Consider the following 27,202-nt stretch of genomic DNA (forward strand, 5'->3'; position numbering starts at 1 on the left):
TTGCTGTCGACCTTAACTCATCCTAAGATTTCCGACTGAATCAAGCTCGGAATTGCAGACAGATGCAAGGGGTTACATTTAGGATATGTTTTTTTTGTTTGTTTGTTTTTATAACATTCCAAAATAGAATTATTTGTTGTTGATGATGAAAAACGTAATAAATGTTGCATAAATCCACACACATTGATAATTGGAGCCGGTTCTGATCACACTAGTGCGCACCACTAACTGGGTTGTTTTCATACTTCAGTGGAACATAAAGAATGAGGGATTTCTTGCAGAAGATTAAACAAAAAAATGAACAAAGAAAGAACTGCAAACTTTATTCAGAAACTTCAGTACATTCAGATGTATAATCAGTTATTGTTTTCAAAGCAAAGCAACATTTCTTCTTGTAGGGAAGCCATATCTGCCATCCACAATGCTGTAAGGCTTGTAAAGAAAAAAAGTTCCAAAGATTATTTCAAAACTTACATTGCGAGGAGCTGCTTTTACATTTCGGGCAGGTTGCCTGCAATCATGATATTCTCATTAAACCGTTAAACTCGTTAAACCAGCATATTTACCAGGTTCACAGAGCGGTAATGCTATTTGAAAAACAACACTAGCTGGCTGCTGTACATGAACAGTAATGATTTGATAATAAGGTGATTAAAGAAATTCTTGGCATAGGACATTGCCAGGTGATTAACTGCAAATGAATGGCTCCATTTCCAAACAGAAACACATCTGATTTATTTCTAATGTTAAAAAATTAAATAAAAAAACAAGTAGTTCTTTATTAACAGAATTAATTCTGTTGCAGGATGGTTAACCTCCAACGTGTTCCAATTTAGAATCCTTGTTTTTGTTTTGCTAGTCATCTGTTCCACTGACGTATTATTATTGAGCCAGGTAATTTATAATTAAATGACATTTTAAGATGTAAAAAAAAATAAAAATAAAAATAATAAGGAATAATCTTGACTGATGTCGAATGATACTGAATGACTTGGAATGCTATACAATGACCTGGAATGAGCTGAACATGGTAATTGTGGAACGGTTTGAATTTTTACAGAAATATAGAAGCAGTTGAAGGAAGGAAAATAGCACAAAAATAAAAATACATTATCAGAAACAAAGAAACAAGAAAACAAGAAATAAATCAAGTAAACAAATTCAGGAAGAAGCAAGTAATCGAGTAAGCAATGGAGTAAAGTGCGAAGAATCAAGTGAATAATGAAGTAAGGAGCGTAGAATCGAGTAGCAATGGTGTAAGGAGTGACAAATTGAATAAGCAATGGAGTAAAGATTGAAGAATCGAGTAAGCAATGGAGTAAGGGTTGCTCTGTTGAAATCAGGTTACTTCCTGTTGAAATCGGGTCACTTCCTGTTGATTTTAGGTCACTTCCGGGTCACTTCCTGTTGAAATCTGGTCACTTCCTGTTGATTTTAGGTCACTTCCGGGTCACTTCCTGTTGAAATCTGGTCACTTCCTGTTGATTGTAGGCCACTTCTGGGTCACTTCCTGTTGAAATCAGGTCACTTCCTGTTGATTTTAGGTCACTTAAGGTCACTTCCTGTTGAAATCATGCTACTTCCTGTTGATTGTAGGCCACTTCCAGGCCACTTCCTGTTGAAATCAGGTCACTTCCTGTTGATTGTAGGCCCCTTCGTGTTGAAATCTGGTCACTTCCTGTTGATTTTAGGTCACTTAAGGTCACTTCCTGTTGAAATCATGTCACTTCCTGTTGATTGTAGGCCACTTCCAGGTCACTTCCTGTTGAAATCAGGTCACTTCCTGTTGATTGTAGGCCACTTCGTGTTGAAATCTGGTCACTTCCTGTTGCTTTTAGGTCACTTAAGGTCACTTCCTGTTGAAATCATGTTACTTCCTGTTGATTGTAGGCCACTTCCTTTTGAAATCAGGTCACTTCCTGTTGATTTTAGGCCACTTCCAGGTCACTTCCTGTTGAAACATGTCACTTCCTGTTGATTGTTGGCCACTTCGTGTTGAAATCTGGTCACTTCCTGTTGATTCAAGGTCACTTCAGGTCACTTCCTGTTGAAATCATGTTACTTCCTGTTGATTGTAGGCCACTTCCTGTTAAAATCAGGTCACTTCCTGTTGATTGTAGGCCACTTCCTGTTAAAATCAGGTCACTTCCTGTTGATTGTAGGCCACTTCCTGTTGAAATCAGGTCACTTCCTGTAACAAAAGAGTATTTGATCAGGCCCACACCTCACGTGTATTTGTAAATACTGCATATAGTTCAAGATATCATTGTAAGCTCGAATAATTCACATGCAAATGAGGCAAGGCAAGGTGGCAGCGTGACATCAGCATGTCTGATGAGAAAAAGATGACGGCGTAAGAGGCAGGCGGCACATTGCCATGTTCAATGCTGAAAGGTTAATTGTATGCGGCTCACATAAGCAAATGTAATCATGTTCCTCAAGGGCGGCTTGATACAAAATATCCGCTACCTCTAACAATAAATTATAACACCCTCCACTGACAGATAATTAAAGAACACAACTACCTTTCGAAACGCCACATAATTCCACCGGTCGCAAATGCGGTTGTCATTTGGAATATGTCAGAAAAGCAGCCCTAGCAGTTACTTTTTAATTGCACCTGAGAGTATCAATGGAGGACTTTGCAAAGGGAGCCGTCACCTTTTTTCTTTTTTTTTGTTAATAATGCAGCTGTTCTTGATGTACCTGTATATAATGTGTCAGAGGGAGCTGCCAGCCGTCTGTGACTGTGTAATTTTAATGATTCTCTTCGGTGGCAGCCGCTGCGGAAACTCAAACCACAGCAAAAAAAAATCATTATATACCCACAAGGTCACACAGTCGGGAGCCTCGCTATTCTTTATTGACAAACTTGCCTTCACTCCTTGACTATTTCCTCTTCCCTCACGTTATCAATTTCTGTTTTTTTCCCCCGTTTTTTATAGGAGGTGTGCGGGTGCAATCGATGTCTGACCGAAGGTGGTCTGTTTTTGTTGTTGTTGTTTTTTACACTGAGAGAAACCCACACAGTTACACTGTAATTTCTATCACACACTGCTGGTATCTCCCTCTTCGCCCTGGCCTGTGCCCCTCCTACACAATGGTGGGAAATCTAGCATCAAAGCGTCACCACCCACAACACAAGCACACATCGTGCCGTCTGCTATGAAATTCTTCCCGGTACGACACTCCATGTATGTGTATGCAATGATGCGTGCACATCATGAGAAATGGCGCAATCCTGAGGCATCAGTCCAAAGACGTGACAAAAACAGTTGGCATGGAAAAGCAATCATGTGATGATTTATGAATGGTGTTCGGTACGTTTATGGATACGGGGGGTGATTTTTCTTTTTCATTAGCAGGAAATGTTCCCAAAAGAAGGAAAGCAGATTTTTAATATGTATTATCTAACAATATAAATGTTGGCTCCAAAGCCGCATGTTATGCATGAGGTGTTGACGTCAAAGTTGTAATTTTATAAACACATTTTCCATATGTAAGCACCAGGTCATCTCGTTAGAGACACCTGCCTGAGGCATATTTTTCAAAACACTATATGTTGAGGGAAGAGAGAGTTTTTTGCAAGTGGACCTACTTGAAATATTTTTCATTAAACAAAATAATTGATTCTAATATATATATATATATATATATATATATATATAATATATATATATATATATATATATATATATATAGATATATATATATATATATATATCCCCATTCTTTATATATATATATATTAGTGGTGTCAAAATTTTAAAGATTAGGTAGCTCTTAATATGAAAACTAAAATGCAGTCAGCTGTCACCAATGTTTTACAAATGCAATTATGCCATCTAGTGGCAGAAAAAAAATGACTAACACAAATCAATATTAAACTCGTTTTTACAGTACCCTACATCTTTTTAATTTTAACTCAATTTTATGAATTATGAAATTACTGCATCAATGATTAAAAGATGCAGCCATATTTCTAATAGTTTCACATCCCCCCCCCCCTCTCACACACACACACCCCTATGTTAATGAGAGTATGAAAACTTGGAAAAATAATATTTTATTGGACATTTAGGGCAGATATAAAATTTGCGATTAATCGTGAGTTAACTATAGAAGTCATGCGATTAAAAATTTTTAATCGTAACACCCCTAATAAATAAAGAAATAAATAAATAAAATATATGCATATATATATAGGTGCCACAAATGTCGATCATTGAGCCAATATTATTTTATTTTGTCTCCGAATAAATGTCTAAACCTCTGAATGACATTCTTTTGGCCAATGACACTTTTTTTGTGTGTTCTGGGCACATAATTTGGATGTGAAATGAAACTGGTTGAAAAGAACACATTTAATATGAACTTATCTTAGTACAATCTAGTAGAACAAAACTTTTATTTGGGAACAATAAAAAGGAAACAGAAATCAAAAGTTTTTGAAACAAAACTATCAATGATGTCATCAGTGACTCCCCATCATATTCATGTCAATGGTTGATGTATTTTCAAGTCAGCCATATTCATCTCTAAAAAGTGAGACTTTGAAACTTACAGCATATATAACATATTACCCCTATGATCAATATCACTGTGTGCATGGGACTGATTGATCGCTCACATGAAATAGAATGAAAAGCCTAAAAGGCCTTGGGGAATTTATCTTCACCACCTGCCACTTGAAATACTTGTCGCTGCACGTTCACTCATCATTATCAAGAGAAAACATGGAATAAAGACAAAATCCTACATTATCTTTTTATGCCCACTGTTATAAACAACTTCAAATTTTCCAAAACACCCAGGAAGGTCCCAGCAGTGCTATCTGATTCTCACTTCACTTGAATATGGGAAAAAAAAAAGGCGGCGTAAAGCGGCTTGTGCATCGTAGCTGATGCTCCGCACGTGCTCATGAGACAAACAAGCAGTGCGGCGGCAGCAGCAAACTGTGGCAAGAGACTGTTGGTTGGAATAAGGATGAAGTAGCTGGATTAACATGTTTGTACAGAGAGCTTGCTTGTTGAAACAGTGTCACGGAGTGAATGACTGACTGGGAAACAACACTGACTTTTCATGCAGAGTGAGGAAGGACTCCCAAAGTGAGGCTCAGCAGTTTCTGTATGCGTGTCCTATGTTCTATTCTGGTGGAAATTGATGTGTGCAAAATAATTGGTCGGAAGGATACACAGCAATAACACTGTGCACACGCTTAGGGTTGTGTCACACACTTGAAGTCCGAGTACCTGCATAGAAATGGAATGCAGCATGGAAGCAATGTTGAGTGACTAGTAATGTAGATGTCACTAGTATGACCAACACTGCAAGTATATGTATCCAACTTCAAAACAGATGTTTTTTGTATTTTTAATTTTAATGTAATTTTAATTAATACATTTATAAATTTGATTTAGTGATCACTTAATTGAGTTAATTACTTTTTTGATTGATAAATTTCATTGATTAATGAATTAATTAACTCAATGGCTCCCAATAACATGTAAATGTTTTTTTTAATGTTTTAAGTGTCCCAAAGACGTATTTATACGTTTTTTGTTTGTTTGTTTTTTTATGCTTTTTTTTTATACAGAAGGCTTTGATGCAGCCTCTCAACTGCAAAGAACGGTTGCAGAAATGGTAGTTATTACACAAACGGCCAGCAGGTGGCAGCAGAGCAAAGGAGATCAACCAGGGCCATCTAGAAAAAATTACTTACAATTTTTAATACATTTGTGAAAACTGATGAAACTTTGCTCTCTTCTAATGCTAATTGCTGCAAAACGGAAACAGATAGAAGCTTACTTTTGTTTTCTCCTGATAAAAAAGGAGACTAATCTTTCTTTTGGTAGTTTCCATGCTTTTATAGCAATTGAACACAATTTTCTGTTGGCCTTGCAAAATCAGTCAAAATTCAGTAAAACAGCCGGCAGCGAACGGGATTGCTTCTGTGAAAATGGCTGGGAGTGAATGAGTTAATTAATCAATTTACCCCCTGAAGATGCAGCCCACCGGGCATCTGCCCATGATTCCCAACGGCCAGTCCAGCCTTGAATGTCACAGTAATTATAAATAGGGGTGTAAAAACTAATGTGTTAATTTTAAGTTAATTTCACAAGTTACTTCGTTAAAGATTAGATAGCTCTTAATATGAAAAGACAAATGCACAGAGCTGTCACTGTCTTACAAATGCAATTATGCCATCTAGTGGCAGAAAAATGACCAACCCAAATCAATATCACTTGTTTTTACAGTATAGTACATTGTTTTAATTTTAACTCAATCTTTAACACATTCACTGCCAGCCCAGCAAAAAAATGCATTATTTGACGTCTTTTTCCGTCAATGGCAGTCAATGACTTAAGATGAGATGTAACCAAAATTGATGGATTTTTAAGCAACATTTGCCTTAAAAAAAAAAAAATGAAAAAAGGAGGCTGCAATATAATCACAAAATATATTGGCACATTGTGTTTAACACATTCACTGCCAGCCCAGCAAAAATGCATTATTTGACGTATTTTTCCGTCAATGGCAGTCAATGAGTTAAGAAATACAGTGTCGCTGTATTGTGAAGGTTTTTTTTTTTTTTAACTGACTTTTGGGTCAAATTTTTATTTTGAATTGTGGAAAGCCTCAAAACAGTTTCTGTTCTTGTTCATGCAAAGGTGTACTATACATTTCTGGGTGATTACTGCCCTCTAATGGATTATTTGTGCAATAATAAGTTAGTAAATAAGTTATCATACTTCTGCTTACAATGAAGAATGCTTTGCTCTGCACTCACATTCATATAGCCGAGCAGAAGATGACTCAAGAAGCTAAAGAACCAGAATATCTAACGCAGCAGAATGGTTAGAGCCAGTCTGGTGAGGCCGCCTGTTTTCTGTTCAGAAATTATTGCAATCTTCCACTCACATGCACAACACATAGACAAACAAGTACACTGTGTTCCAACTATGCCTTGCATTTGCATTTTTAGGGATGGAACACTCGTGTAACAAAGGGCGTGGAAAACCAAATAAATAAAGAGGGTGAGGAGAGGAATCTTCAGAGAGTGCAGGAGTGAATCATATCAGTCAGTTCCTCTCCTCTCTCCTCGCGAGCCCTGAACTGAGTTTCTTCTCTCCGTTTTGTGTTGTGTTTAATACATGTCAAACACGTAACCCTGACAAATGAAAAAAAAAAAATACTCAAGAAATAGAATGCGCAAAATGTCGTGTAGTTAATATGATAGTATGGCGTTGTAGCATTACGCCTTTCCACCCTTGCATATTTTTTTTTTTTTATGTTTTTCCATTCTGTTACATTTAAAGGTTATATTTAAATTTGAATATTTTTATCGATGTGGAAACATCAGAAAAACAATTTAACAGTGGATGCACCCTGTCTGGTTAAATATATTTATTTGATAGGAACAAAATAGATAAAGAGCTTTGCAGATAGATTGTTATGTGTTCTTGTGTGAGGGAGTTGAGGATGTACTTTTTTTTTGGTGTCAGGAGGAAAGTGAGGCACAAATACGCACAAAACTGCAAATATACGCGCACACAGAAGCCAGCAGCACACCGGCGCCATTAGTCAACATAAGACAAAGATTAAATTGGACTTGGTGCATGTTGCCAAGGGTTCTTCTTTTTTTTTTTTTTTTAATGTCTTTAGACTCCTTTCATTATGCTTAATGGTCCTCATTGAAATTTGATTATGTTATAATTTGATCAGGAAAAGCCATCATTATTGAATGGAATTAGGTCACGAGACACAAACTACTCATCTGCTGCAAATGTCATCCACAGAAAAAATAAAAAAAAATAAAAAAAAATCAACAAGCTATAGCTAAATAAATGATGAGAAAATCATCATTAGGATTTTTGACAAGCAAGAAACACTCGTTTGGATGTTTCAGGCGTACAGTAAGCTGTCATGAAATCAATACAACTCTTTCTAAATAGAATACAAACAAAAGACTTTTTCTTCCCGTTTCTGTTTCAATATCTCTTCGACTGGAGTGGGAAATGGCTGCGCACACTTTAAAATAAACTCAGAACAATGAGTTCAAATAAACTCCAAGTTGTCAGTTGTCCCATTGAACAGAACTATAATTATCTCGCGGCCCATCTGGTCATGTGGTCTCCTGTGCCAGCAGCGGGCCTCCTGCTGTCCGCTGCGCCGACGACGCCAAACAGAGTTAAGCTTCTCAAATGAGGTCAAAGGAGTGGACTTGGCACCTCTCAAGATACAGCTTGGACATTGACGTTTTAAACCCGAAGCGTGTTGGCCAAATAACTCCAGTCCCACAGCTCATGCTGCAATTAATCTCATTTGTTGCGATTTCCGAGGGTATTTGGAAATCCAGATTGCGTGTTTGACGAAGAGTTAAGCATATGCGCTGTGGAGAAAATGTTAATGCACGTGCAATTAAGAGAAGATACCAAATTCAGAAACAATAAGGATTGTTATTGGGCAAACAAGCAAAGATGGCAAAAGTACTCAAGATGGCTGCCATTTTGTGTTGTGCTGCCACTTGCTGTCGACTGAAAATGACATCACGGAGCTGTTTTCTAGGATTGGTCACATGAGGTTTTCAAGATGAGCCATTTAGAATTGTGATGTCGGTTTATAATCAGGCGATCAATTTTTTTTAAATCGTAATTAATCACATGACTTCAATAGTAAACTTACGATTAATCACCACTGTTTGTAAATGTACAATAAAATATACAATAAAAAATATTTTCTTTTCATACTCTTGACAAAAGTAGAAAAAAAATGTTAAATGCCATTAATGAACTAGACTAAGTGCAATTTCTGGAGAAATTGCGTGGGAATGCTGAAAGATGAATGCTAGTGAAGTAAATTGAAAGATAAATTGTGTGAAAATCACGTTTTAATTGAAGTTGTATTATTATTGAAGTATTATGTGGGAGTTGTTTCTCGGCAAATAAGTGAGCAGAATAAAAATCCGAATAACATATGTGGGATGCTTTCAGCGTTCCCACAATAAAGTTAAATACAGTCTAAAGAAACTAGAAAATGTTTCATAGGATATCGTATGGAATTTTCTCTTGACGGCGCTTTCCACTTCCCATTTTGCTTCCTTCAATCACAAGCTGACACACTTGACCAATCACTCAACCGGTCCCATCTGAAAATGCTCGCTGCCATTCAGCTGCCAATTGGACATTGTGAAACTCAGGAGATGTCCTCCATCTTTTCATCACAACTGTGGCTGCACAGTCATTTCAAATCCACTCCGCACCCCACAATCAGAAAACTTGAACTCTGTCTTCATACATTATATTGGTACCATTTAATTAACTCATTCACTCCCAGCCATGTTCACAGAAAATCCCGTTCACTCCCGGCTGTTTTACTGGATTTGGACTAATTTTGCAAGGCTCACAGATTATTGTGTTCATTTGCTGTCAAAAATGGAACCTACCAAAAGAAAGACTAAAGTCTCTTCTTTCATCAGAAAAAAAAAGTATGTTTGTATTTGTTTCTGTTTTGCAGCAATTAGCATTAGAATAAAGCTAAGTTTCATCATTATTCACAAATTTACTTAGAACTGTGAGTAATTTAGCTTTTTTTGCAACATGGCACTGGTTGATCTCTTATACTCTGCTGCCACCTGCTCGTCATTTTTGTAATAACGACCATTTCTTCAAGTACAGTGGAAAGGCTGAATCAAAGCCTACTGTATGTTCTAGCATGAAAAGGCAAACGGATTTAGTCTAGTCCGGTGAAAAAAGTGTGTTGACAAAATTATTTGGGTTTAGTTTTTGTTGACGAAATGAACACTACGCCAGCCTACCGCATAATGAGGACAAGCGGTTTCAGAAAATGGCTGAATGGATGGATTATTGCCCGCTTCATTCATAGACTTGCATAACGTCAGCTTTGTATGCACTTTGCTTTTTATTTGAAGCTGCACAGCGTGTAGATGGCACACATTCTGTCAACATGGTCAGACAAGATTCTGCTGTCTTGGGTGGTCTCTTACAAATTTTAGTGTTTTTACTGGCCTCAATGATTATTACGCTTAATTAGAGGCCTGTCGTGTTGCTGAATGCATCATTCTGATTACATTTGCTTTTTACTCGGTTTTCTTAACTCATTCACTCGCCGCCATTTTCACAGAAGCAATCCCGTTCGCTCTCGGCTGTTTTACTGGATTTTGACTGATTTTGCAAGGCCCACAGAATATTGTGTTCAATTGCTATAAAAACATGGAACCTACCAAAAGAAAGATTAAAGTCTCTTCTTTCATCAGGAAAAAAAAAGTATGTATCTGTTTCCGTTTTGCAGCAATTAGCATTAGAAGAGAGCTAAGTTTCATCAGTTTTCACAAATCTATTTAAAATTGTAAGTAATTGAGCTTTTTTTCAACATGGCCCTGGTTGATCTCCTTTGCTCTGCTGCCACCTGCTGGCCGTTTGTGTAATGACTACCATTTCTGCAACCGTTCTTTGCAGTTGAGAGGCTGCATCAAAGCCTTCTGTATGCTTTAGCATTTTAAAAAAAAAAAAAACGTAGAAATACGTCTTTGGGACACTTACATTAAAAAAACGTATTTACACGTTATTGGGAGCAAATGAGTTAACTCAAGGGATAAGTATGTTTCTATCTGTTTCCGTTTTGCAGCAATTAGCATTAGAAGAGAGCTAAGTTTCATCAGTTTTCACAAATCTATTTAAAATTGTAAGTAATTGAGCTTTTTTTCAACATGGCCCTGGTTGATCTCCTTTGCTCTGCTGCCACCTGCTGGCCGTTTGTGTAATAACTACCATTTCTGCAACCGTTCTTTGCAGTTGAGAGGCTGCATCAAAGCCTTCTGTATGCTCTAGCATAAAAAAAAAAAACTTTAAAAAAAAACGCATAAATACGTCTTTGGGACACTTAGAACATTAAAAAAACGTATTTATATGGTATTGGGAGTAAATGAGATCATTATTAACAGCTTACTTTTTTTCGGATTTTTTATTTTTTATTTTTATTTATTTATTTTTATTTTTTTACACTTCTTTGCATTTTAATATTTTATACAAAGAAAAAGATTTGTACTAAAATGTTTGCAGTTTTTTGGATAAAAAAGCCCTTATGGTTGCTGTCCAGGCTACTCTGGGCAGTGAGCTGGCCTCCTAATTGTAAAAGCCCCTCAGTTAAGACAGTCATCAGCAATAAGAAATGCTGAGTCATGCCAAACAGCGACGACCTCGAGCGTTTGAGAGTCCCGAGCCCCAGCGGAGCACAAAGCACCTCTGTGTCTGTAGGCTATTTCACATGACTGTCCGCACAGACTCCTGATTTAATACTCTGCTGCTCTTCATTTCACCCTTTCTCATTTAAATCTTTCTCATTTTCACTCCGCATTACTTCCCCTCCCGCAGTCGACCCTTCGTTGGCCTGTCCCGGACAGCTAACATCATCAACATCCAATAAAAGATCATTCTATCTTGTCGAATCTTCAGATAAGAACCTGAGGTTCGGCAAGCTTTTATCGGCTGATTAAATGGAATCTATTACAACCACATGAAGAAAAAAAATATATTTAAATGTTACTTTGAATAAAGGAATAATCGAGTGTTGGGTGAGCTTTTTTGAATGTCACTTAAAGGTGGAATTGGGTTTAAGAGAGGTTTAAGATTCCTCTATTGCCTTGTCAGTGCAAGTATGTGAAGTTGTTATTCTCACCCAAATGAAATGTGAGAGCGTCCACAGCCTTGTGCTTGAAATATAAAAATTATTAAAATAATAAAATATGTGAAATATATGCAATTTAGGATTCAGGTTGTAAATATGAGAAGTGACTACTTTTTGTACTCATCCTGGATGTACACAATATTAATATTATTATTATTATTAATAATAATAACAATAATAATATTAATAATAATAATAATAATAATAATAATTCCAAGTACATTGTAAGGTTTTTTTGAAAACCTGTTTTCCATTGGATTTACTGAAAATTAATGCTTAAAATTACAATTAAAAAGGTCAGACATGGATAATTATTATTATTATTATTATTGTTATTGTTATTATTATTATTGTGATTATTATTATTATTATTAACACGGCAATGACAATAATAATAATAATAATAATAATAATAATGCCAAGTACATTGCAAGTTTTTTTGAAAACCTGTTTTCCATGGAATGTACTGAAAATTAATGCTTTTAAATTACAATTAAAAAGGTCAGACATGGATAATAATAATAATTATTATTGTTATTATTATTATTATTATTATTATTATTGTTATTACTATTATTGACACGGCAATGACAATAATAATAACAACAACAACAATAATAATAATAATAATAACAAGTACATTGCAAGTTGTTTTCCATGGAATTTACTGAAAATTAATGTTTTTAAATTACAATTAAAAAGATCAGACATGGATTATTATTATTATTATTATTATTATTATTATTATCATTGACACGGCAATGACAATAATAATAATAATAATAATAATAATAATAATATGTATTTATGTAATATTATTGATCCGGCGGCGACAATTAAATGTATTATCTAATAATAATAATAATAATAATAATAATAATAATAATAATACAACATAACAGCATCTATTTTGTTACTTAAAAAAAATTAACCAGACAGACGAGATTCTTTGCATCAAATTCTTCATTTTCCAACTTTTATTCATAAAACACATATTTGACAATTACACAGCTAATTTAAGAAATGTTCTGAATATATTTTGGGAATATTGTTAAAATAATACATTTGAAAATTAAGCAATTTTAATGCTTTTTATGGTTAGGCCTAAAAATATAGTGCAAGAATAAGAAAAATTGCTTTGTGAAGTCTGAAAACCATTACAAAAACTACTCTACATTTAAAACAAACACAACCAAACTGAAATATGCTTATCATTTGTTTTTATTAGTTTGAAAAAAGTTTAAAAGTTTCCAACTACTATGTTTACAAGTGTACCAATTGAGCCACATGACAAAACAAATGCAAAAATAATTGTATTCAATGTGACAGTATCCCTTCCAGAGCATGTATTTATTAATTCATTTTTTAAAATTCCCTTTCAACTCCAAAAATCAAAATATTGGAAGTAAAATGAATTGACGAGGCCAACTAGCGCAACAGGACACCATTAGCCCTTTTGTGCGCTTTCTTTAGTGGCGTATCCCTGGCAACTGTGATACCTGTGAGACGCTGATTAATTAAAGTTCTTTTCCTCACTGCCAAGCCTATGAGGGCTCATCATCATCAGCAAGCCATAGGACCACGTTGTTAGGCCACAAACGGAGCCAATGCCTTCGTTTTAAAGTGCCATTCTGGATTATGGCCATAATAAGAGTGTGATCGTGGGACCTGTATAAGTGTCTGGACAAGACCTAACAGCGGGTTTCTTTGGCCCCCCGACGTTCCCGCAAGACGTCGTGGCTACGTGTGATGGGGCCTTGGCGCCTACGCGGCCCAGGTCCCCCGCAGTCACCTCGCTGGGCAACTGATAGTCGCTGTAATTTCATCTGACAGGTGACTGAACAAAAAGCTTTGGTCTGGAACAGGCAACAGACCAAAGTCTGAGTGGACGTTGGGCCATGCAACCATGTTTTCGGAATCGAGTTACATGTCCTATCAATATTTAGGGCCTTCATACCAGGTGGTGTGGAAGGCCCTCTTGGAACTGTTGTGTTTGTTGTTGTTCTCACTCGGGGGGTCTCAGCATGCCTGAAAACTCACCAATTTTTGCAATCATGTGTATCCAGGTGAAAATATGTGGCCCAAATGATGATAATAATAATAATCCCAATTTCACCAATGCTTATAAGTGAGTGCACAAAAACAGCTCATGGCCCCATTAACAAAGTTGAACAGGAACTATTTGTTTGAAAGTGCTATATAAATAAAGATGACTTGACTTGACTTTTTAATTTACCCAAACGAGCCCCAACCAGAAGTCTGTCTCAGACACTAAAAACAGTTGGGACAAAAATAACCCAAATTGGGTAACAAAACAAAAAAAAAAAAAATGGACCGAACCAATTAAAGAAATGCAATGAATATAATTATTCAAGTAAAATAATGTAAAAAATTATTCCACATTATTCCACTTTTTTTTTTTTTTTTTTTTTTTTTTTTTTTTTTTGTGGGTTAATCATTTGACCAAACAATTTTTTTGGCAACATTTTGGCAACAGCAACCTTTTTTTTTTTTTTTTTTTTTTTGTGGGTTATTTATTTGACCCAAACTTTTTGAGTCAATTGAATAACTCATTTAATTGAATTGGGTGAAAAATGAACCGACACAACTTTTTGAATCATTTAACCCAGAAAGTTGGGTAAAATTAAATTAATAACCCACAAATGAAGCTGATTTTTGGGTTATTTTGTGGGTTATTCATTTGACCAAACATTTTGGGTTAATTCAATATCCTAACTGAATTGAAATTAACTCTTAATTGTTCTGCATTATTTGAAGAAAACAATTTTTTATGTAACGTAAATGAGTGAAATTGGATAATTTCCTGTCCTAGACTGAGAGGCGAAGTTGTGCATTTCATTTTTGAGGTTTTGCCATGAAAAAAAAGGAGGGTGCGGTTCAGCCCCTTCATCGCTACTCGCTATTTGTTTTGGCAGGATAATGAGAACGGGAAATTGCAGAGTGAAAATGTTAGCGTATTATTTCTTGAAACGCTGCTGTCGTCAAACGCAAACCTACCTATTTGCTTTTTAGAAATCAGACGTTTTCTTTGAAAATCTTTCAAAAAGGACTTTGTCCTAAATGTAGTCTCTGCTTGGTGTGAAAAATCGATGCAGCTGGACAAATGAGACGCCATCAACCCATTCAGCCACTAATATATGATTAAATATAAATATTGATAAGTTCAACTCCAGGGGTCACAGCGGCAGCAACGCAAAGATTCACTATATGACGATGATGCGGCAGAATGGGAAAAAATCGCCCCAAGATAATCCGACTAACAATAATCCATACTGGCATCTCATTAGGCCCGCAACAGGTGGAAGTAATCAAGCGACAGGTGTCTCCAATTAAGTGACAGCCAAATGGCCCATGAGCACTGCTCATAGCGCCGCACCATATTGAAGTGCCATGAAAAGTAATGGATGGATTTTTCGTTTCTCCCCGCCCCCTCAAGCTCTCCTTCCAAACTGCTGGTGGCAAAAACTGACAAATTTAGGTCAGTGAAGTATAAGAGGCCTCACCTGTGTACTATTAATCATGTACAGCTCCATGCCCATTATTTCCCCTCAAGAAAGTAACACTCCATCGTGCACCACTAACTTATGCTAATGCTAATGCTAATGCTAATGCTAAATAGTGAATTCATTATGACAGTGAAGTTTTGTCTGAAAAGCAGTTACATATACCGGTATATAAAACAGTCAAATGAAAAAGAGGAAGTATGTCGGGAACAAAAACGTGACGACAAAAAACAAAAGAAACAGGCATTGAACAGTTGTTTTGTATTGTGAGTGGTTTCTCCAATAACTTCAACAAGATTGCTCCACCACCGATCTAGAAACTCTGAGGCGGAAACTTCTTGTGATCACGTGGTATCAGTAAATCAAAGAAGAAGAATCATTTCCATATAAATTGCGTCATTTCCTGACTGTTTACGAAAGTTGTTGTAAAATGCTGATGTCATCAAAACAAGACTCGCTTTCCACAAATAAACATCGGGTGTCTTTATTTTTTATTTTATTTTTTTATGGCCGGTACCTTCTTCTCCAGTCAAGTTGCCTCTTCGATTGGCCACATCAAAGTTTACGGGTCTCCAAGTGCTCATCCACAGCGGCAAGCTTTTTACATCATCCGCAAATAGATCTTGTTGCGGTTCCTTTTAAACGTACATTAAGTCATTTACTCCCAATAACGTATAAATAAGTTTTTTTAATGTTCCCAAAGACGTATTTATACGTTTTTTTATTTTTTTTTATGCTAGAGCATACAGCAGGCTTTGATGCAGCCTTTCAACTGCAAAGAACGGTTGCAGAAATGGTAGTTATTACACAAACGGTCAGCAGGTGGCAGCAGAGCAAAGGAGATCAACCAGGGCCATCTAGGAAAAAAAAAGCTCAATTACTTTGAATTTTAAATAGAGTTGTGAAAACTGATGAAACTTAGCTCTTTTCTAATGCTAATTGCTGCAAAACGGAAACAGATAGAAACATCCTTTTTTTTCCTGATGAAAGAAGAGACTTTAATCTTTCTTTTGATAGGTTCCATGTTTTTATAGCAATAGAACACAATATTCTGTGGGCCTTGCAAAAATCTGTCAAAATCCAGTAAAACAGCCGGGAGCGAACGGGACTGCTTCTGTGAAAATGGCTGGGAGTGAATGAGTTAAATGAAATGAAGGGAGCTGTATCGATTGGCCGAGAGTCGACTGCATTCCCTCCCACAACGGTGCACAATGTAACTTGTTCTTGCGCTAGTTTAGAAGAATAATAAAAGAAATAAAAGTTATGTACAATTAAGACTGCACGTTGTGCTGGACTTACTACCAACCAACTGCGTGTTTGTTTATTCTTCAAAAAGAAAAGCAAATAAAAGACAACAAAGGGAGGGTTACAGTATATGAGCTTTGGGGATTAGAAGCTCCTATGGATCCCAATACCACTCAGAGGAATCAAACACACAGAGGCCACAAGCTCGTGGGAGGAGGCACAGTGGAGTGAGGGGGGGGGGGGGGGGGGGGGGGACAGACCTGCACTTGGCTGTAAATCAATAGCCAGCGTGCAGTGATAAATCCTTCCAGCTCCAATGACCGACTGGCCCTCACACCCTCACACGCAGGAACAATCTTGGTCCCCTCCTGTCAAAACAGCCACAAGTTATCACTGCCATGGATCACTGGCACGCTGGTGTCAGCTGAAAGTCGGCTCAAAGCTAAGCTCCAAAAGGAGAGCGTGTCCTTGGCTTTGGTGGATGTTCTCGCAAAACTGAGTGTAGCTTAACCTTTATGACTGTTGTAAAGTTCGAATATCACTTTTGGGTGGGCCGAGATTACACTGCCTTGTGCCTGTGCGCTATAATGTCCATGTTGGTTTGTATTTGTAAAATTCAGAGAAGAAAAAAAAAAAGATATATTAAATCAGTTTTCTACAAAACTATGGCCTAATTCTGGTTTATGAATAATATGGAGTGAGCGAGCGAGTAGCCCGGCGAGAAGAAGCTGGCTCCTTTGCTCTGCTGCCACCTGCTGGCCGTTTGTGTAATAACTACCCTTTCTGCAACCGTTCTTTGCAGCTGAGAGGCTGCATCAAAGCCTTCTGTATGCTCTAGCATAAAAAAACAAAATAACATATAAATACGTCTTTGGGACACTTAGAACATTAAAAAAAACGTATTTTCACGTTATTGGGAGCAAATGTCAACTCAATTTGTGACTACTTTCAAATGTTTTTTATTGCAGTATGTGAAGGATATTGAGTTATTTTGTGTATGAAAAGTGCAATTAATCAATGATTCGATTTTTTTTTTTTTTTACATCTCCTTGGTACTGGTAAACGTCTTAATGTTATTTTTATTTTTTTCTTCATTTTTTTGTCGAATGTGATTTGGGAAAATAATCAAATTCAAATGGCAAAACTACTAAAATTACTTAACTCATTCACTGCCATTGACGGAAAAAGACGTCAAATGATGCATTTTTTTTTCTGGTCTGGCAATGAATGTGTTAATAAATAACTTTAAAAAAAAAATCAAAGTGGCCCTTGCAGCTTTCTATTTTTCTGTATGTGGCCCTCAGAGGAAAAAGTTTGGACACCCCTGCTGTCCATTATATCAACAATTTATAATTGCTTCATTGATTTTTACCATGTTTAACTCATTCACTGCCATTGACGGAAAAAGACGTCAAATGATGAATTTTTTTTTGCTGGTCTGGCAATGAATGTGTTAATACTAATAAATGATTTGTCATGATCTGATGGCAACAACGACATTCTGGTTTATTTTGCAGTGAAACGTGAGCAGGATCCGGAACGGGCAAATAGTGACGGGTCGATCTGTCCAAACACATTGACTCGTCCTGACTTCAACCAAACTGGATGAAATGGAGACAAGTGGCTCGCAGCGCATCACCCTTTTGTCAACCCGCGCGCGTGCGGCCTGCAATGTTTAGACTTAAAACACAAAAAGATGACATTTTACGGCTGAGCGGGCCCGCCACGTTTGACGTCGGGGGTTGGCGACTCGGGCGTGCTGATGTATCGAGGGTGTCATCGCTCAAGCGGCGTGCGGGCTTTTGGTGCGAGGCCGCGGCGCAGGTTGCTATTGGAGAAATCGATAGAAGTCAAGCAGTTTATGTCTGTGAAAAGGATCGAAGGGGCTAAAGTTATTTCACCTTGCAAATGGTGAGGTAAATAACACAAAAAGAAATACGGTTATTTATGTAGGAAAGCTGTGAATCATAAATTTGACGTACAGATTGAATCCGCTTTACACCTGCTCGGCCGGGCAGAGTGTTAAAAAGGGTTTTAAAGGAATGATATACGGCGTTCCATTCTCACAGCTGATGCATTTTTTATGTCCAAAAAACCAGAGGGGGTTTCTCAACTTCAATTTTAAAAATGTTTACTCAGCAGCACGCCCGAGAGCTGATAAAATAAGTCAGGGTACCTGAATTAAAAATGATGCTTCACTATTGAAACTGCCCCCGTGACAGCCCCTCGCAGTGTCCGCTTCCTCCCGGTAATGCGATTGAGACGAGATCATTCCTCATGAGTACGCGAATGAAATCAACTTTGGCCCTCAGACTTTCTCTAGCTTTGTGTGTGTTCCTTTAGGCATTGGCAGTATAATAATAACAACGACATGAAGAAGGGTCCAAATGAAAATGTGGAGTCCCCCCGTAAAAGCTGTGCCGAATATACGGTATGTGTACTGGCGAAAAATGATTCATGAAAGTTGTTACGGTCTAACTTGTGGTTGAACACTCAAATCAAAAATGTGATGTTTCAACCTTTCAAGCTTCTGGACCGCCATCTTAACTCATTGACTCCCAGCCATTTTCACAGAAGCAATCCCGTACGCTCCCGGCCGTTTTACTGGATTTTGACTGATTTTGCAAGGCCCTCAGAATATTGTGTTCTATTGTTATAAAAGCATGGAACCTACCAAAAGAAAGATTAAAGTATCTTCTTTCATCAGGAAAAAAAAAAAGTATGTTTCTATCTGTTTCCGTGTTGCAGCAATTAGCATTAGAAGAGAGTTTCATCAGTTTTCACAAATCTATTTAAAATTGTAAGTAGTTTAGCTTTTTTTCTACATAGCCCTGGTTGATCTACTTTGCTCTGCTGACACCTGCTGGCCGTTTGTGTAATAACTACCATTCCTGCAACCGTTCTTTGCAGTTGAGAGGCTGCATCAAAGCCTTCTATATGCTCTAGCATAAAAAAAACAAAACAAAAAACATATAAATACGTCTTTGGGACACTTAAAACATTTAAAAAAAAACGCATTTACACATTATTGGGAGCAAATGAGTTAAATTATACATGTTAAAAATTTATAGGGTTCTTGCTTTATCCCAAAAAATATATTTTCTGTAGATGTCTTGATGTTTGAAAGCAAATGGTAAAAAAAAAAGTGTTTTTTCACCTTTTGCCAGTGGTAATGTCATTATTTAAACCAGCGATAGGCAGCTTGAACTTTTTCATTATAGGACCACACCCTTCCAAATTTATGACAAAATAACCACAAACTGTATTTATATTTTTTTTTCCAGTGCAAAGGGCTCTCGAATAAAACATATAAAACTCAAGGACAGCCCAAAAGAAACTAGTGCATGAATTTATTTATTTTTCTTTTTAATGAACTTACTTAATATTTTTGAGGTATTCACGTTTTGGTATAAATAATCATCGTGTCATGTTTTGTTTCTGTAGTGTTGGGATTTTGTTTTCGTTTTATTATTATTATTATTATTTTTGGGTGTGTCTGTCTGTGGTTTGTGGTTTTCTAAATTATTCTTCATTTCTTTCCCTTGTCTCGTTATGTCTAACCACGCCCACCTGAGTGTGTCTTCCCTCCCCACTGTGTGACCAATCACCGCCCTCAGCCACCTGTGTTTTCCCCCAGGTGTGTCCCTTTAGGTCATTAGTGTTGGTGGATTGAGTCTGTGGTGTTTCTCTCGTCGAGGTGGGGTGCATTGCTGGTGTAATGTGGGTCATGCTGGGTGTCGCAAAAAGTCAAGTCAAGTCAAGTCAAGTCAAGTCAAGTCAAGTCAAAGTCAAGGTAAGCTACAGCTCCGTCACGTCTCGTCGAAGTTTTGGTTTCCCTGCCCACTTGCTAATCAATCGCACTACGGTGCTCATTTCCTGTCTGTTCAGTTTTCTCACTTTGGGCCCACATATCTCACTCTATCTCCAAACCATAACAGCAAGTGTATCTAAAACATATCTGGCTTCTAGTGGTAATTGGTAATATTACAACTTAAACCTGTAGTCGACCCCTGCATACTCACAATTCAGCACCTGCTCATTTGTGGATTTATTTTTCTTTTTTTCAATATTTTTTCACATTTTGGATTTGTCCCAGTGCATCCAGAATATATTTTTTCCAATTGTCTCTGGGAAAAGTATATTTATTTATTATATATTTATTTCGGTGGGGGGGGATTTTTATATTTTTTTTTTCTCAGGGTGGGGGCAGATTTCTAAAATCTATATACCGTAAAAGTAAATAAATACCATAATTGCCAGACTATAAACCGTGCCTTTTTTTCATGCGCTTTCAACCCTGCGGCTTAGACAATAATGCGGCTAATATATGTAATTTTTCTGACGGCCACCAGGGGCGCTCTAGCAGAAAAGGTAAGAGTGAGACAGGTGGAATATATGTTTCGAGGAAGACGCAAGTTTAATGTAACTTGGCGCTTTTGTGCATGAATAAAATTAGCATTTTTAAAAAAAAAAAAAATTATTTTTTTTTTTTACCCCCCGATTCCGATACCCAGCTTTGCAGTATCGGCCGATACCTCAGGTTATTTTCACTCAACATGAAAAAGCTGTCCTGCCATTGGTTCAGAGCATTGAAGGGAAAATCGGATATCTTAGATCGGCATGCAGTGAGCATGTCACATATCAGTGAATATCGTGCACGAGCAAGACACAAGATGCTGCATCCAAAATCCTACATTAGCTTTGGAATTAATGGTATCGGCATGTTACTTGTGAGTAGTCACTGATACCACTGTTTTAATGCCGTATCGGCTCCTATGCCGATACCAGTATCGGTACTGGAATAATACTAGTTACTAACGTATTGCTGCTGTGTTACTGCCGCATCACAGGCACTGTTTGGAAAGAAAAGCTAAGGTATATTATTAAACCTTTGAAAACTCTTTCTTTGTAAATATCTCATGTTTCAATGTGGGCACAAGCGGCTTATGTATGAACAAAATGCCTTTTCCTTTAGAAATGTACTGGGTGCGGCTTATAATCGGGTGCGCCTGAATAGTCCAGCAATTACAATAAAGCTTGTGGGTGTGAGTGCAGTGTGAAAAGGGTTGAATAAATACAATGTTTGGTCTAAACTTCTCCAGAGGGTTTTCTACATCTATGTAAAATGACAACACAAAAAGTATTGCATCTTACCCTCTCAAAATGAATCTTACTGCATTGAACCAAATCGTAATTAGTCGAACTGGTGCAATGTAATGGTCGATGATGCAGTTTCACTGGGTAGACCTTTCAATCGCCCGACAAATTTACAACAGAGCGATGGCTAAAGTACATAATCTGATTTTTGCTGACACTTTTGTCACCCAATAGAACACTACATGTGGAGTAATGGCCACCGTGTTGCGAGGTGTGCCCAAGATGGCCACCATAGGTCAATGTTATACCTTCGGGGACCTTCACGCTGAGGATGATGAAGCACATATTGTCCCAAGCGTGCGCTTGCCCGGGGAAGCTAGCTTTTACTTGCGTGAATTATTTACTATGATGTATAGGTTCCAGTGCGGCGCAGCCGTTCTGGATAGAACAATGATCTCATATGTTTTTTTTTTTTTTTTTTCCCCTCCAAGATTTACTGTATCTGTCACTAAAAGAAATCACGAAAAAGTAACAGTGGATTTGATTTATGTTTATAGCGCTGTGTTTGAACAGGACGTTCCAGCACCGGGAAGAGGCCAGACAAGAATTTAAGAATTACAGAAATAATGCGTGACCTCGTGACAAAGTCAGGGAGGGAACAAGGGCATGACTGTCTTTGTGTAGTACGTTTAATGTACAGGTACTTTATAACGCCGATACCAAGTAAATACAGGGCCAGTATCGTTGATACCGATATTGATACTTTTTGAAAATGATAGTGTATATAATTAAAAAAGGGAGTTGTATCATTTGAATTGATTATTCTCAACCTCTAAGTGTTTTTTTTTTTTTTGTTTTTTTTTTTTGTTTTTTTTTTTGTTTTTTTATGGGCAAATTTAAACAAAGTTAATTGATAAATACAAAATACTTCAATGTCAATCTCTATCAATGTTTCCCCCAGAAACATTCCAACCATGACAAAATATTTTTAACATCTTAAACAAATACTTTAGAAATTACAAATACAAAAATTCAAACACTACTTTTTCAACCTAAATAAACAAGATGTTAAAGATTATCATGTCACAACAAATATAAACCAGAAAACGACGTACCAAAAAACACAAATTTTCAAGTTCAATACTGTGTGTGTGTTCATGCAATCGACTACAAAGATGCGATACGAAGTCACGTGATGGCACACGATCAAAATGCACTACTGTGACATGCTCGTTATCTGTTTAACTCATTTGCTCCCAATAACGTGTAAATACGTTTTTTTTATGTTTTGTGTCCCAAAGACGTATTTATACGTGTTTTTGTTCTTTTTTTTTTTATGCTAGAGCATACAGAAGGCTTTGATGCAGCCTCTCAACTGCAAAGAACGCTTGCAGAAATGGTAGTTATTACATAAACGCCCAGCAGGTGGCAGCAGAGCAAAGGAGATCAACCAGGGCCATCTAGAAAAGAAAAAAAAAGCTCAATTACTTACAATTTTAAATAGATTTGTGAAAACTGATGAAACTTGGCTCTCTTCTAATGCTAATTGCTGCAAAATGGAAACAGAAACTTCTTTTCTTTCTTTTTTTTTTTTCCTGGTGAAAGAAGAGACTTTAATCTTTCATTTGATAGGTTCCATGTTTTTATAGCAATAGAACACAATATTCTGTGGGCCTTGCAAAATCAGTCAAAATCCAGTGAAACAGCCGGGAGCGAACGGGACTGCTTCTGTGAAAATGGCTGCGAGTGAATGAGTTAACCAAACACATTGCATAAAAGAGCCAAACTGAAACTAAACTACTAGATCGATTATTTTAGTGCCAGTATCGATCCGATATCGATATGATTTGGATCGATCCGCCCACCTCTAGTTTACTGCTTTTCCTGTATAACCGTTTCCATACGATTTTGTATTAATCTCATCTAAACTAAAAACCGTAACAAAATAGTGTACAGTAAAAAAAAGTGTATAGAAAGAAAATCATACTAATTTATGGCTGTTTGGATTGGGAAAGGCGACCAAATCTTTTTCAAATATCTTCCGACAAATGTGAATTTTATTTTGAGTGTGATATAATTCATCTTGTGCATAAACATGAGGAAGCTGGCGTTGGCCTCAGTAGCGTAATATTTTTCAACGTTTCCCCAGGTAGCTCTAAATCCTAAATGCATCACTTCCGTTTGACGTCATGGGCCCTTTTCCACTCTAGACGATGCTTGCGAATAGTCCGGGATGGAAAATGTGCAGCTGGAGACAAACGCGGAGGAGGAGGAGGAGGAGGAGGAGGGGGGGGGGGGGGGGCGGAGAGCGGAGATGTGAACGTCTTGTGAATCCCCATGTTTGTACTTATTGAGTCCTGATTGGGCAGTTTTCCGGTGTTTATTGTGCAACCCAAAGGGAAGATCAAGATGTCCAACACAAATTTAAGTACAGACCTCCAATGATGCTCCACAGCTGGGTCTGGCTTTATACACATAGTCAATGTCATCACATGGGGAGATGATCATAATTGGTTCAATTAATTGATTTCTACACTGATTGTCCCATGCTCTTGTCATATTTATGAATGAAATCCACCACGCCTGCCTGAATCAAATCCACCAAAAATCACGTTACACCACCTGCACGACTAGTTAGACCTGGTTTTACCGAGTCTTAAAATCTCATCTATTTTTGTGACTATTTTATAGCATGAAAATTGCACCCATTTTTTTGTGCTTGTTTTTTAAAATAGAGCCATCTAACGTCGTGTTATAATAATAATAATAATAATAATTTAAAACATTTCCGTTAACAAAATAAAAACGAAAGCTTTTCTAAAAACAAACTATCAGGTTCCTGGTGTTTTGGGTTTTGTTTACTTTTAGGTGTTATTTTGTTTTGTCCTGTGTTCTCCTCGTGTCTCGTTAACTCATTTGCTCCCAATAACATATAAATACGTGTTTTTAATGTTCTGTCTCAAAGACGTATTTATACGTTTGTTTGTTTTTTTTATGCTAGAGCATACAGAAGGCTTTGATGCAGCCTCTCAACTGCAAAGAACGGTTGCAGAAATGGTAGTTATTACACAAACGGCCAGCAGGTGGCAGCAGAGCAAAGGAGATCAACCAGGGCCATCTCGAAAAAAAGCTCAATTACTTAAAATTTTAAATAGATTTGTGAAAACTGATGAAACTAACTAGCCGTGAGAACCATGACAAAATCTGGTGAATGGGGGGACAAGACATGCACCAAACATGCCAGAGAGTAGGACATGGTGTAAAAACATGAGCATAAAGAAGTATGTCTAGTTTCAAAACAAGCGCATCTGATCTGATTTGTCTGTGCATGTCACCACTGGAATGGTAAGTGTGTTGAATTTTAAACTTGCTCCATCCTCACACCAATGACATCGTGGGACATTTTCAAATGTTTGCGTTGCAAGATTTGTTTCCATGTAAACAGCCACATCAAAAAAATAAATAAAATCTGTACGCTTTGGCAGTCGGTATTTTCTTAAATGAAGAATTGTTGGAAGATTTTCCACTGTGTGATGTTTTGATATGTGCCATTTTTGGTCTGTATGGCGCAAGCACAGTGAGCAACATTTTTAACACCCTTGCGTAGGCATTTTGCACTTTCTAAAAAAAATGCCACCTTCAGAGCTGCGTTGTGTTTTTCAACTGATATTTGTCTTGGGAAAGTTCATTTTCCACACAAACTAGTTTAAAGTTCAGTTGACACATTTTAAACTAAGTTTAGCAGGCCAAACATTAACTAGTTGTGACTGTTGAAATGTAGTCATCATTGCATAAATTCACTTTAGCTTGTTGAACACTTTCATATGTCATTTCCAGTGATCTTCTACTAAAATATTGTGCAAAGTTTGATGCAGGTGCGTCATTTTAGCTATTGAGTAAAATTAGGTCAGGGAAATGTGGAGCAAGGATTCCTTCTCAGGACACACAGACACGTTTAAGCTTTTATAGGTTTTATCTTCCAGACTGTTTGAAGTCAATGAATGCACATCGTTGGCATTCAAGCACTGATGAGCACCACAGAAGAATACCGACTCCATTAAAGTCAATATTGTGCATTAACTTTAAGAGGTGGATGTTGAACGATATGGTCTTTAGATTTTATTTTTTTTTTATTTTAAAGTGTGTTTAGGGGGAATCTAATGCACGTTTTTGAAATTGCTCTGACTGAAGTCATTGTTTGCGCATGGAGAAATGCAGTAGATAAAAAAAATTCAATGGCATGAAAATAACACCAAAACACATTTATACTATAGACAGCGTTTTCAGGCTTTTTCAATTGGAAATGACTGCAGCCAAAAAAAAAAAAAAAAAAAGCAGGTTCTTGCTAAGCGCGTAATACAAAGAAATGCCTTTTGAGACAATATTGAAAGAGTCTCATTGGAACATACACAGATATAGATGTGATAATAACAGTAACAAAGGATTTCTAGGTCACTGCCACAAGCAATAGACAAGCATGACAGTGCCTCTGGCAGCACTTGGTGATTGGCACCGACTATTCGTCATTGCTCGCCTCTCTCTGCGGCTCATTGCTGGCATTCTGCCGCAAGCGCTGATCCAGGATCTGCTTGACTGTGACTTTTCACTTGGAATCACATTGAGTGCCTCATAGTGGAACTGATCTGGGGTCAGAGGCTATGAATGTGCATAGAGGAATTACAGCTCAGGTTTAACACGTTCCTGGTGGGGTAGTATAGTATAAGTTGACCTGGCTAAAACGTGCTAATATAAGATATCTAGCTAGCTAGCTATCTTGCTAGCGACCTTGCTACCTAGCTAGCTAGCTGCTTGCTAGAGAGAGAGAGCTCTATCTCGCTATCTCTCGTCCTCTATCTTGCAAGGTCTCTATCTTGCTAGCTGCTAGCTAGAAAGAGAGAGAGCTCACTATCTCTATCTAGCTATCTTGCTACCTGAAGCTATTTAGCTAGCTAGCTAGAAAGATGGTGATCTATCTATCTTGCTAGCTACCTTGCTACCTAGCTAGCTGCTAGCTAAAGAGAGAGTGAGCTCTATTTATCTATCGAGATCGAATAATTTTGAGTGTATATGCGGTGCAAATGTTGCAAGGTGAAAGTAAAATTACACTGATTCGTAACAGAGTTCGACAACACACTAGTTTCTCTTACCATTAGTTTAAGTGTTAAATTAAGGGAAACCCTAATGAGTTATATCAGGAGTTAAGGAACAAATTACCTACATGGCAATTTAAACGAGAGGACTAATTGTGATAATCGACGTCTTTCTGCTCCACAATAGGAACTAAAATGTGCTAAGTTGCTGTGAACGTCTCAAAGGTGCACTCATCTTTTTTTTTTCTTTTTTTTTTTTTATTCTCTTTTACAGCCAGAACAAATCTGCCAATTGTCATTACTGGCAATATTCTCTCATCTTAACGCTGCTAAAATATCTGATGCTTTGTTGTCACATTTTTGCAAAATGTTCCTTCCCCCGAGGCCACTCTCACTCATTTAGAGTGAAAAGATGATGTAGGCTACATGTGCTCTGAATCAGTGATGAATGTAAACATGTGAGAATCAATAATTGCAGATTGCTCTTTGAGGTTTCATACCCCAGATGGGAGCTTAAAGGTTGAGGCGGGCAGGATTTTG

General features: G+C 37.2%; 1 protein-coding gene and 1 long non-coding RNA gene across 4 annotated transcripts in view; one reads left to right on the top strand and one right to left on the bottom strand.

The window, feature by feature from the left end:
• The window catches only part of LOC144010106 (uncharacterized), a 113,930-nt gene that overhangs the window by 1,614 nt on the left and 85,114 nt on the right, over positions 1-27,202 (top strand). For all 3 annotated transcript variants that reach the window (XM_077510230.1, XM_077510229.1, XM_077510228.1), the window contains exons 2-3: positions 18,819-18,906; positions 20,093-20,268. In XM_077510230.1, coding sequence (XP_077366356.1) covers positions 20,194-20,268 — 75 coding nt within the window. In that variant the 5' untranslated portion in view covers positions 18,819-18,906; positions 20,093-20,193. The remainder of the gene's footprint in view (positions 1-18,818; positions 18,907-20,092; positions 20,269-27,202) is intronic.
• LOC144010113 (uncharacterized) overlaps positions 301-27,202 on the bottom strand; it is a 109,011-nt gene continuing 82,109 nt past the window's right edge. The window contains exon 2 of the long non-coding RNA XR_013281144.1: positions 301-2,191. This is a non-coding gene — a long non-coding RNA (uncharacterized LOC144010113). The remainder of the gene's footprint in view (positions 2,192-27,202) is intronic.

The sequence above is a fragment of the Festucalex cinctus genome, chromosome 21, assembly GCF_051991245.1.
Source record: "Festucalex cinctus isolate MCC-2025b chromosome 21, RoL_Fcin_1.0, whole genome shotgun sequence".
NCBI classification, from domain to species: domain Eukaryota; kingdom Metazoa; phylum Chordata; class Actinopteri; order Syngnathiformes; family Syngnathidae; genus Festucalex; species Festucalex cinctus.